The sequence below is a fragment of the Cinclus cinclus genome, chromosome 2 (assembly GCF_963662255.1).
Source record: "Cinclus cinclus chromosome 2, bCinCin1.1, whole genome shotgun sequence".
Classification (NCBI taxonomy): Eukaryota; Metazoa; Chordata; class Aves; order Passeriformes; family Cinclidae; genus Cinclus; species Cinclus cinclus.
The window spans coordinates 36,228,521-36,241,048 of record NC_085047.1 but is presented as its reverse complement, the minus strand read 5'-3'; the positions used below and the strand labels follow the sequence as shown (position 1 = coordinate 36,241,048).

Below are 12,528 nucleotides of genomic sequence, written 5' to 3'. Positions count from 1 at the left end.
TTCTAAATCTCTGATCATTTTTACAGCTTTCCCCTGGAGTTGCTCCAACTGGCATACACCCTTCTCGAAGTACAGAGCTCAAAGCTTTATCTGTAAAGGATGAAAGGAATGCTCCTATGTTTTATACACCATACCTCAATTTATAAAACCAAATACAGCATTTGAATGTTTCATCACAGCAGGATGTGTTAGAGACAAGATGTTACAGCTAACAAAATTCTAGCTACTCTTCCACATGTTTCTTTTTCCTACAGTTATATGTTAGCACTGTTTAGCAGATTATGTGGTTATTTCTACTGAAAGCACCTTGCAGCGGACCCTGCTCAATTATGTCTTTGCTTTTTCAGAGCATTTTCAGTGTGGAAGCCTCCCAGCACATGGAGTCATCTGAGAAAAACGAGGAAGCATTGCAGAAGAGAAATATGGTCTCTTCTGGTTATCATTACTTTTCAACCTTTTTCTAGATGCCTATAAAGAGATTTTCTACTTTTCTACTTTTTCTGAGATTCTAAAAATACACTGATGGCTTCACAGTCCCTCGGTTCCTCTTGTTCACTTCAATAAGGATGTATTTTCTGCTTCATCTTTCCAGTTTTTCACCTTACCTTCTCCCCATGGGTGTTCAAGCCCAACCATTGTCAGCACTCAGATGTCATCAGATAAATTCTAGTGGTCTGCCATCAAGACAATCAGGACCTGTAAGTGTGTGAGTATCTACCTTCTTTAAGTGCTGCCAGACCTATTGCTTCTTCATTTGAGGCTGAGATCTTGTCCCACTGTTGCTGATTTTGATCATGATAGTAACTGTATCAGAGACAACCTTTCTGTGAAAACTGATGCCAGCAAAAAGGTTGGTACTTGTCACATCTTGTCTTGACAGCACCTACAATGACAACATCTCTCTGTGACTGCCAAATACATCTCTAAAACTACAATCCTGCATTACAGAGGGGGTCGGATTTGCTATAGTGTTATTTAAAAGTGCAATTTAAAAATAAATTTCAGAAATTTTGGCTCTGACATTTGATAATAATTTGAATTTAGAAATTATACACATCTGACCTAGAGACTGTGGATAAGATTTATCACTGGCCTACCATTTACACTGAGTTTATTTTTCAATTACAGTATATACAATGTAAATGTGCCTGCAATAAACAATCCCACTAAATTATTTGCTGTAATATTATGTTGCCTTATTTCAGTTCTCTCTGTTGGAGTGAATAATATGCCTTTCTGTTAATTTCATAAGACAGCCTACAAATGGTTTTGCATAAGAAACACACAAAAAAAACCCCAACAAAACAAAACACAGTTTTGAGAAAAAGTATATCATGTCCTTATTTGCACATACCACTTTCCAAAATAAACATGTCAAGCATATCTTGGGGCTGTTGTTCTTTTAGCTTATGCAATGTATCTTTTATCATATCCTAAAGAGTTTTTGTTTCATTATACCCTTTCTTACATGTCGCGAAGCTCCAAGATCTTGCTTTGCAACTATTTCTTCCTATCAACAAATAATGACAGGGCAATTTTTTTTTCTTCTAAAGAATCCAAGAGCAGGTTTGTTATTTGTTCATATAAGTTACTACCCAAAATTCATAAGCCAACATCCCAGGTAATGAACACAGATCTTTGTGCTCTCAGAATATTTTGGATATACTCCCAAGTATTTTTGGTTTCATGGAGATTTCCTCCACAGATATAATTTGCTTTTTCAAGCTTTCAAGGTTTCATTTTTCTCCAAAATTAGCCACTAAAGATGTAAATATCAAGAGATCTCCTTGCCTTTCTCACACAACAGCCAAAATCTGCACTTGAAGAGGTCACAGTAATTTTTTCATCTACCAAACACACCAAAAGCTTAATGTTGAGAAAAATTTATCAACTTGCCATTGGACCAAGATGCAGAATTTTTGAATGAAAAACATCTTAAATGAGTCTCTGCAAGGTAAGAAGAACAAGTGATACTCCCATAAATCAATGGCTTTACTGCCAACTCAAAAGAAGAAGAATTGAAGAACAGCTGTCTACGTGTCAGGGAGCACAAGACTTTGGCACAGCAAGGCTCTACTTTGTTTCTGTAAGAATCTCACTGTGTCTGCAATAGAGGAACCTTCACTGCATGTAAAAACTCAGCTGCCCTTTGTACACATCACTGATGTGATACAAGCAGAACCAGAACATTTTTGCACTGGAGTCCCAGAGCCTGCACTTTCTGGTCTTGTATCTTATGTCAGCCAATTGCAAAGAATGATCATCTGCACAGTCAGTGTAGTGTGTTCCATGGCAAACAAAAAGGGTCTTCTAGCTCAGCTCCAAAAAGTGGCTGCCATTTCTAGGAATTCTAATATAATGTTTAATGACACAAAACAAACAAACAAAACTGCCCCTAACTGATGAAGGAAGAGCAGTTCTTCAAAGCTGTTGGAAAAATGTTCTAAAATAACAAATGGCAAGACAAAGCTAAAATACAATAGGGAAATTTCTTTATGACAAATGTATTATTTCTTTTGTTCTAAATTTCATCTAGAATTTCAGATACTTTAAACAAAATGAAGATGACAGACCTGTGGATAGGACTAGAGTTGTCCAGAAAGGACTGGAAATAGCCAGATGAACAACTATTGTAATTAATCACTTTGGTGTTTGACTTCTAAGACAGCTATTCCCTTTAGATGCTCAGAGATACCTCAATGTAACTCTTTCCTTTTTCTTTCCAATTACTGCAAACAAAATAATATTGACAATCTAAAATAATTTTTAAATAGGCTGCAGTGTGGTATTTTATTTACCACATCACTTGAATCTCTAAAGTTGCAGCCAGCTTTGTCTCTCCATTGTGATTAGAATCTGTGATGCCTTTGTCAGAAGACTTAAAATACTGTCTGCCCATGATTACAATTACTGGGCAAAAAGGTGCAAGAAAAATGAAGAGACAAAAATGAAGAGCTACAGCTCCTCATGATATAAAAATTTAATTAAATACCATTTATTCTTTCAAAGGTGCTCTTCATGGCAGTGCAATATTTTGCTGATGTGTGTTGCCTTTAAGACAGCAGCTGTCTTGAAAAAGATCTGGACATCTAAAACCTATCAAGAAGACAGTACTTGCTACATATCCTTAACTGAAAAATAAGGGATGAAAACACTGTTCTGTAGTTTCATGTGACTAATTTGCACATTGGGCTTTATACTGAAAAAAGGTTGAAGGTCTCCAAAGAAGGGAATGTAAGGATTTTCAGACTTCCTAGGTGAAATGAAAGATGTTGTGTCAATGAACATATTTTACACCGCAGGCTAATTCCCATCTTCTGTTGCATCAGGATGTCAATCAGGCTCCTACAATAGTTGTAATATAACTTTATTATTAAAGTGGTGAAAGGTAAAGCATAATAATAATAATAATAATAATAATAATAATAATCTTAAATTTACCTGAAAATTTAAAACAAGGATCAGATAGGTAGAGGAGAAAAAGGCCAAGAAAACTGCCACTCCATAGGAAATTTTCACTCCTCCACTAAGAAACAGAAAAAATTATGTTGGTCTCCTGTCTACCGAAAGACGTTTTTCCATGCTCAGCTGAGTAGTTTAGCAAATGACACCATTGTCCTTCCCTATCTGTTGATTTATCATGTATCTGGAAATTCTGATGAGACAATTAACACTCCAGACAGCTACACTGTCTGCTGAATCTCCTGTCCTCCTGATGAAAATAGCAGTGGCAAACATCTTGAAAGGGATCGTCTCTAACTCCCCTTTTAACTCTTACACAGCACTCTAGAATGGGCAGGGGAATGATGAAACTATTTTCTGACCCAGAAATTTACAACCTAGAGGAAAAAAGGACTACAAAGGCATGCTATAATGACAAAATTATGAGACTTACTGTATTACATTTAGTCAGGACAAAAATTTAGAACTGAAAAAGAAGCAGGCCAAGATCCACGGGGAATTGCCCTCAAATTTCGCATAGACAGAAAAAAAAAAATCCAAGAAAAGCACTTAGTCTTTGGGATTTTTAAAAATTGCAGAGAGTAAAAGGACACAGTGTCAAGTAGAATCCCTAAGCACATACATCACAGTTTTTCATACAAGCCTGAGACAAAAGATGTTCCAAGAAACTTTCCAGCAGCATGCTGGAGATCATTATGTAACTGGGAAATCCATTTAGAAAGCAAGTTCCTTTGAAGCATTTCCGCAAGGACGGGATAAATCAAGTACAGAATTTTTAAATGGTTGGCTTTTTTGTCACCCAGAAGGATGCCATATGAACAAAAGCTGGAGATGCATTCATCACTTATCCAACAGCTGAGCTGAGAAATTATCAGGGGAATCTAGTAAACCATGCTAACAGCTCTTGATTTGCATCAAAAGCCTCAGAAGTAACTCTGACCACAGCAAAAGATCCAACACCTCATGACAGATCAACAAAAACTAAGGTCACACTGGAATAGAATACCCTTTGTTGTCTCTGCTCAGAGCTGATGAAACTATCTAAGCAACTGGATAATAATACAAAAATCCTACCTAATTCAGAAAGGACAAGCACAGAAAATTTTGTCAATTGAAACGTCAAAGATCTACTTAGCTCCAAAGATGGTTGAATTTGGTCTGATGTGACACAATTTCATAGCCCTGTCTTCTGCCATTTAACTTCAACTGTAATGAAAAAGATGACAGATTTCTTTTCTTTCTCCACTGAAAACAAAAAGCAACCAACCAAAACTTATTTTTCTTGAAACAAAATCTCCAGTTTGTTGGCATCCAAGCCTACCTGCACATCTATCTTTCCCTGAGCTGCTGTTTTTGCTCTATTGCAACCACAGTTCATTAAGATGAAATGTGTTCTGCTGAAGCTGCCTCATCAGTAAGCATTGCTGAAGCAATTTAGTAATGATCTTAATGCACAGTACCGGATTTTTATAGCCATCTCAATTGGCTATTAAAAATACAGCACTGCACTTTGAAATTGCTACAGCACCACTTCAGAAATAGTTAGCATGATGGAACTGCAGAAAGCAATGTTCATATCAGTGGTAACCTTATTCTTTGTGAATGATTTCTGGAAAATGATACTTAAAATCTACTATGAGATTAGATGTTCATTTTGCATATGAGCACAGGATTCTTCGGACCTGTTTGGAGAGTTCTTAAGAGCTTCATGGTTTCAAGGGAAAAACAGACAAAATACATGCATATAATATTGCCAGACAGTCTTCCCAGAAATGCTTTTTATTTCTTTACTGCCAATGGAAAATGACAGTTAAATAGAAAGGGGAAAAATCATAGTTATAATGAAAATATAAAAGATTTCAAGCAAGTAATATCCCACAGTTCACAGGGTAGCTCCAGTTTTAGGTGAGGCAACGAGGCAGAAGGAGGAATTTTGAATTCTCATTGAAATTATCCTTTTTCACTTAGAAAATTATTTCTTAAATGACTGATTATTAATCTTCAAAGATGGTTGAATTAGGTCTGATGTGAGGACAAGCTGATTTCACCACTTCCTTCCATTAAACTGCATTTCTGACAAAAAACCATAACAGATTTACATTCTTTCTCCACAAAGACAAAAGGACTTTACAAAAAGCCTGAAAAATTAGAACTAACGTATAACTCTAATAATAACTTTTACTTTGTGAAATTGTATACAAGAACTGCTTTTCCTCAGGAATGGAAGGAACCTCCTCACAGAATCAATGTGGGCTTTTTTAAAGAAAAACTTTATGTAAGGTAACTTACACAAATGAGATGGCAAGTCTTTAGTGACCAAAGGCAGATAATATATTTGATATTTTATTTATACCATAAAGAAGAATATGATAATAGCAGCTGTATGCACTTATGATCACTTAAATTAGAGAACATGATCCTCAGTCTGGGAAATATAAAGGTGCAGATATAATCTATCACTTTTACCACATCAGGCACGGGCAACACGACTGTGTCAAAATATGTCTGGAAAACAGCAGGGGCTTTTATAGCATAGATTTTCAAGAGAATAAAATTTTCATGTGATAAACTATCAGATAGTCACATATTCTTACATTAGGCAATCCTAGCCTGCAGGGAAGCCCTGCTTTTTAGTGATGTTAACTTACAAATTTGAGCCACTATCTTAAAACTGGAACATTATGTATTAGTGTTTAATGGAGCACTTTCTGCTAACTGGGGGGAATACAAGTTCCTTCAAACAAAGGCATTTCACAAAAAATGATATTTTGGTTTCAGTTCTGGTGGTCTTCTATTTGTACCTGAAGTACATGATATGGTTACAGTAATATGAAGTGAAGCACTTAAATTAGAGTTGAGAACCAAAATAGTTTCTTAAACCCAGTCCTGAGAAAATTTGTCTGCTTCTTCATTTTTATGTGGTTCTGTCTGTTAAGTTGCCCCATTTTGCTCTGTTTTAGATGAGGATTAACAGAGCACAGAAGGAAGAGAACATTGAAAACCATAAGTAAATTCACAGCTGATATTATCATAAGACCAAAATTCTTCAACGACCATAAGGATTCTGTTCAAAATGTGAAAAAATGATTTTTTTGAAAGCACTTCAGATCTTACAAAAAATTTCTTAATTTTTTTTAAATTAAGAAAATATCTGCATAACTTGCCATAAACCCCCCTATTCCCACATGCTAAAGCTTGCTATGACATATTTAGTATCTCTTAAATTAGAGAAAATAGATCATTAAAGTAGTAGAAGTGATAGCTGCAATATAACAAGAAGAAAAAATATCATCATCAGTCTAAAGCAAGCACTTGCAATCAGTTATCAAACAGCAAGATCTGAAAGCTCTCACTGTTCTCTCAAATCGGGAAATAAATAATTGGGGCTCTTTGTTTGCAAAAAGCCTCTTCTTTCATTTTAAGTGCTGTAGCTATTACCTGAGATAAAAAGATAACTTTTGACTTTGCTTTGCTAGATAAAAGTCGTAAGTTTCCTCCTTTCTTACTGACAGCAGCACTTACAATTTTTTTTAAGTGAACCCTCTATTCTGCTGTTCTGAATTGAACACTTTTTTTTTAGCAGACACTTTGAAATACACATAATTGAACTGTACTTTTGGGACTATTTCAGTTGTCACTGCAAGCTGGGATACTATCTATGCAACAGAACACACAAGATATTTCCAATGAAGCCATTAATCCAAATTAAAATACATCTATTCTTATGAAAAAAGAAGCATGAACCTCTAGGAAACTACAGGTAGTAATGGACTAGAGGACATTTCAGCAACAATTCAAGATAAATCTAGAGTGAAATCATACCTTATACTGATGGTGAAAAATCTCTGCATCTTCTCAAGAAAATCTCATAACTTATCAGAGAGTTAAAAAATACACTACTTAAACCATACTGATTCTTTTCTTAGTATAGTAAGAAAGCTTCATTACCATCCACAGATTTTATTCAGTGCCATCAAAAATAAAACAAATAGTTACAGGAAAAGAAAATCTACCATGCACTTCAGTTCAGCACAGAGCACAGCGAAATGGGAACTCTGGAACTGGTTATGCCCAGTGACGTAGTCTAACATTTAGGCAGATATACATAACTCCCAAAATAAGTGCGCATTATGCCTTTTATATTAATCCCATTTTATTTTTGCATATTTTCTTGAGGTGTCTGGTTTAGAATCTTAGTCTTTGCTGATTAAGAAATTAAAGGTAAGAAGAATAGCCATCCAAAGGGAGATATAGAATGGGGCTGAACAGTGCTTAAGAGATGCATTAATTTTTAATCTGAAGCCCCAAAATACAATCACACTCCAAATGAATTAAAAGAGAAGTTTTATATGGCCCTGATTCTGAGAGCAGAAAGGGTAGAGGATTAAGTGCCCCAAACATGTTTTAGTGCCCATAGCAGTGTGAGTTGGACCTCATGAGAATGTGTAACTGACTGAATTCATCAGGAATGAGAAAAGGCATGCTTTTAGGAATCAAAAAGTGACAGAGCTGCTGTTCTGTCCAGAGCCTTTTAATCTAAAATGTCATGAACAGAAGGGCAGCTCCAGCCATCATGGCAGGATCCTGACATGGCTCAAACAATGTAATGATAGGCACTATTATCATGAAGGGTGTGGGAAAGTAATCCTGTTTCTCTATGACTTTATACTCAAGCCACCAGAATATCCACATAGCAAAATTAGCTGTCCTTTATGTTGTTCCTTTTCTGGGTGTTTTTAAGTCTGACATTTCTCCTCTGAAGTTTTCTGGTACTCAGCTGTTCTGCTTCACATACCCTGAACATAATTTCTGCCGTTTTGATGTCTTTTAAGACAATGCATTTCCTATAGAAGTGAGGTCAAAAGTTTATCATCTGATCCAACATTCCTGTAGTTATGATAATCCTTATTTTCTGCCTGCATTTTTTTTTTCTTTTCTTCTGGTAGATTATATCAGAGCTTACATTATCAACTAGATAGGCAAGTAGGTAGGTAATAGTTTACATGACCTCTATATTTACCCAAGTTTCTGACTACCAGAAATTTTCTACAGTGGTAGAAATACATTTTTATGCTGATGGTTTAAAAATGAAAAAAAAAATAATCAAGTTTCACTTCTGTCACTTGTGCATCAGCAAACTAATTGTGCACCATCATACTACTCAATGCTTCTGGGTTTAGTAAAAGTATATTTGGAGTGTGATAGGACAGCATGAAAATCTTGAGGTCAGTGAAACTACTTTGGTTTGAAAGCCTCCAGTCAAATGCAATTAAATGGGAAGGAGCACTGGAATCCCTGAACAGTGACTGAAGTTCACAATTCACTGCCCAAACACAATTCTTTGCAGGGTCTTACACGACGCTAATGCACATGTTATATTATAAAGCCAGCCAGTGTCATTAAATTGCTTTGTTTTGAATGCTTGCATTTTGCTCCCCAGGAACAAACACTGCAGCATGTGCAATCCATTCTCATTACTGCTGGTCTTGTTTCAATACAGAGCAAGAGAAGCATATTACTTAATGACAGGATTTTCAGTAGTCAAATCCCAATGATTTAAATAAGAAAGCTGCAAGTATATATTTGTTACAGCTGTCAACCACTGTAGAGATGCTGGCTGCTAAAATCTGCAGTGTCCTGGAAGTGACTGAAACAAAACATCTACTGTTGGCCACTCCATCCTTTGCAAAGCCATACAGTGAATTGTATGCCTGACTGAAGAGACATCCAAGAAGCATACAAAAGACAATCTCCCAAGCACATGAAAGAGAGGAAGAGCCTGCAAGGATGACAGCAATTACCTTCAAGACACAGACTATGGCTATCTGCCAGTATTTGCAATCAGGTGTGTCAAAGTGATGATCAGCTTTAAATGCCTATACAGCTGCAGCTCTCTTTGAACCCTTGCTTCTCCTATTACACAACTCATTTGTGTCTTTGTTTACCTCTTCTCCCCCCAAAAATAAAACTAAAGGGTTACAGGTTTAGCACATATGACACTAGGAGAGCCTTTTTCTAAAGCAACAGGGACCACATGGGTGTCTGCATTCAGAAGGGACCTCCTGGCAGTACACAACCTCACCCTTCCCCCGTCACATGCCCCAAACCATCACCAGACAATGCTTATTTAATATCTGATGTTTAAAATACATTCACCAAATTAATCAATGTCTTTTATATGGTGGTTGCTTGCTACAAAAATTAACGCCTATTAAAAAGCCCAACTAACCTCTATGGACTAATAACTGTAAAAGCCCTCATCCTGAATCCTCAGATGAAATGAAAAGTACCTCTACATGTAAAGCCTTGCAAATTTCCTTCTTCACCAACTTCAACTGCTTAAAGTTATAATCTAGTAGACATAGACAGGCAAGTTAGGGATCTCTGAATCTACCTGGCATTAGGGAAGCCAAGACTTGCTTTCATGTGGCAAATTCTCAGGGCAGTAAGGAATGAAATCAGTAAATGCTGGGTTATATACTGACAGAGACAGCCAGGAAAAGAACTGAGAAGATATTTGCTATTACAAGTTTGGTATGGAACAACCTTCTTGTCTCAGAAACAGATTTACTTTCTTTATTAATTTTGTGAGTAGGAAACAAGGAACTCTATGGAAGCTACCATGTGGTTTTTCAGATCCTGCTCTGGGCACCAAAACAGCCCGATTTCACTCTGAGAAGTAAGAAATGTTGTTTGTATAAATACTAAATGGCTCTTATGTCACAGAGTAATGGTGTGAAAGACGAGTTCACAGATAAATCACCTGAAATATGAGGAGATAAGCATCACAGGAATGACTACAGCCAAGAGTTGCAGGTTTTATTCTCAACTTCTGCTAAGAGTTTGATGCCTCTCAACGGATAAATTTTTTCATGGAAGATTTTGAAAAAAAATCATAGGAAAAATGCTCTACATATTAAAAATAATATTGGTAAGTTTTTCATCCCAACTATAAATTATTTATTTTCTTCATTTTGTTTTTTTTATCTGTAGAATACAGAAAGCCTAATAGAGCACGATTCCTTACTGCCTGAATTATGAAGGTAAAACCCCTGGCTTTTGCAGAAAACTAGCCCATCAACTTATTTTTTATCCAAGTTTCCAGCTAACTTGTTCCTATAAAAGTGAAAGTATAAAAAAATATATTCAACTTAACAATAAAATTAATTATTTATAGCACTTATCTGTAGTAAACGTCATATAAGAATATAGATACAAAGTCATATTTTCAGAGTAAGCAGCAAAAGTTTTTTAGCTTGCCCTGAAAGGTACATTTTTTGGTATCCATTCTGTTTTCTGAAAATAATTGTAAAAAGAAGTAGTTTCAGGCATACACTCTAAACAAACACTACGCAAACCCATGATTAGAAAATGATTGCCTCTCTTGTCTATTTCCACAATGTAGCAAAAATTTATTCATGGTGAATATTTTTTACTGTTTCATCACAATCAGAAAGGACAAGTTAATTTTAGCTTCTTCAGCCTTAGGTCTCTCAAAATGACTATTACTTCATGCACTTAGTTTAATCACAAATCTTTAAAAACACTGCCTGCACTATTACTGTGAACTCACATGCATACCGAATACCATTAGAAATGCTTTTCTATTAGAAAAACAATCCAGCACTGGAATTGACCACAAGAATCCAGACTTTTGGGGATTTACCATGAGATGCATGTTTAAATATATCTTACTCTTCTCCAAGAGCAAAGCATAATAAATACACTGCAGTGTCTAAGAGTGCACTGTTTTCAGTGTTGTACTGTTTTTGTTGAGTACTGGAGGTCAATCTCAACAACATGTCTCCATATATTAAATATACTCCACTACTGGTAATAAAAAATCCCTATGGAGAAGCATACTATAATATTCACATGAGGGGACATGTAAGGAAGAACACTGAAAAAGCTGCAGATTACTCACTAGAGATAAAACAGAGAGAATAATCTCACATGCACTGCAAATATTTTATATATATATATATATATATATTACCTTCTTATGAAATAGGTATTAAGGATCAAAAAAAAAAAAAATTAACTGGTGTTCATTCTATTCACATGTACTGTGAAAATAGGTGTTTTTTTCTCCAGAAATCAGCTATGAAGAAAAATGCTTCTAGAAAGGAACTTGGCTTTTTGTTCCATACCCAGAAGTTTCTGCTGGAAGCGATAAAGCTCATTTAGACTAGGGAAGGTTTTGTGCTAGATTTCCACATAACTTTGTTAAGAATAAAATAAAATTCTTCTATGGATGAGGGTAAGTTGATATTCTCATCTTCATGTTCTAAAGATAACTAGAAAAAAGCATAATAAAAGTAGAAAGGGTAAGGTGGATAATCCAAAACCCTTCTGAAAAGAGGAAGAATTCAGAAACTCCACATTCAACAGTGCCTTAAATGAAAGGCCTTGAGTAGAGGAGCTTCAGAGGTAGTATATGTGCTGCCACATTGTATCTCTATCTCTTCAGAACGTAATGACACATCTCTGCAGTGAACATCAAACAAAGCAAACCACAACTCCTTTATATTACAGGAAGAGACGTAACCATGAATTCAAGTTCTACCAGCCTAAACGAACTACATTTCAGTATCTGACAGGTTGACCAGTAAGCAAATCGAGAAGATCAGATGCCATTTAGGCTACAAGAGAGGTTAACCACCAAGTTTAAGATGGACGTCTTTTAATTTCCTTGTCTACCTTTCGGTCCTTTGAACAGCTTGATCTCTACGACGGTCTCCAGTATAGGTCTTCTCCGCCGGACGTACAAGCGCACTATGGAGCCAGCTTCCTTCAGGGCCTCCACGGCTTTGCTGTGTGACACTTCGGACACGTCAACCTCGTTCACTCGCAAGATGCAATCGTTGACCCTACAAGAAAAACAAAGAGTCTCAGGTACTAAGTGCTTCAGCTGTTACTTTGGACCAAACACAGTTTTGTCAGCAGTGCTGTAAAATGAAGAATACTTCACTGGGAATCACAGAATCGCGGAATATGATGAGCTGGAAGGGACCCAAAAGTGTCATCAAGTCCAAGTCTCCCAGATGACACACTTAATGCAATATG

The 12,528-nt window shown here is 36.1% G+C and overlaps 1 protein-coding gene across 8 annotated transcripts in view; it reads right to left on the bottom strand.

Annotated features, from left to right (window-relative positions):
* The window catches only part of DLG2 (discs large MAGUK scaffold protein 2), a 966,698-nt gene that overhangs the window by 290,742 nt on the left and 663,428 nt on the right, over positions 1–12,528 (bottom strand). For all 8 annotated transcript variants that reach the window (XM_062487504.1, XM_062487509.1, XM_062487512.1 and 5 more), the window contains one exon: positions 12,163–12,332. In XM_062487504.1, coding sequence (XP_062343488.1) covers positions 12,163–12,332 — 170 coding nt within the window. The remainder of the gene's footprint in view (positions 1–12,162; positions 12,333–12,528) is intronic.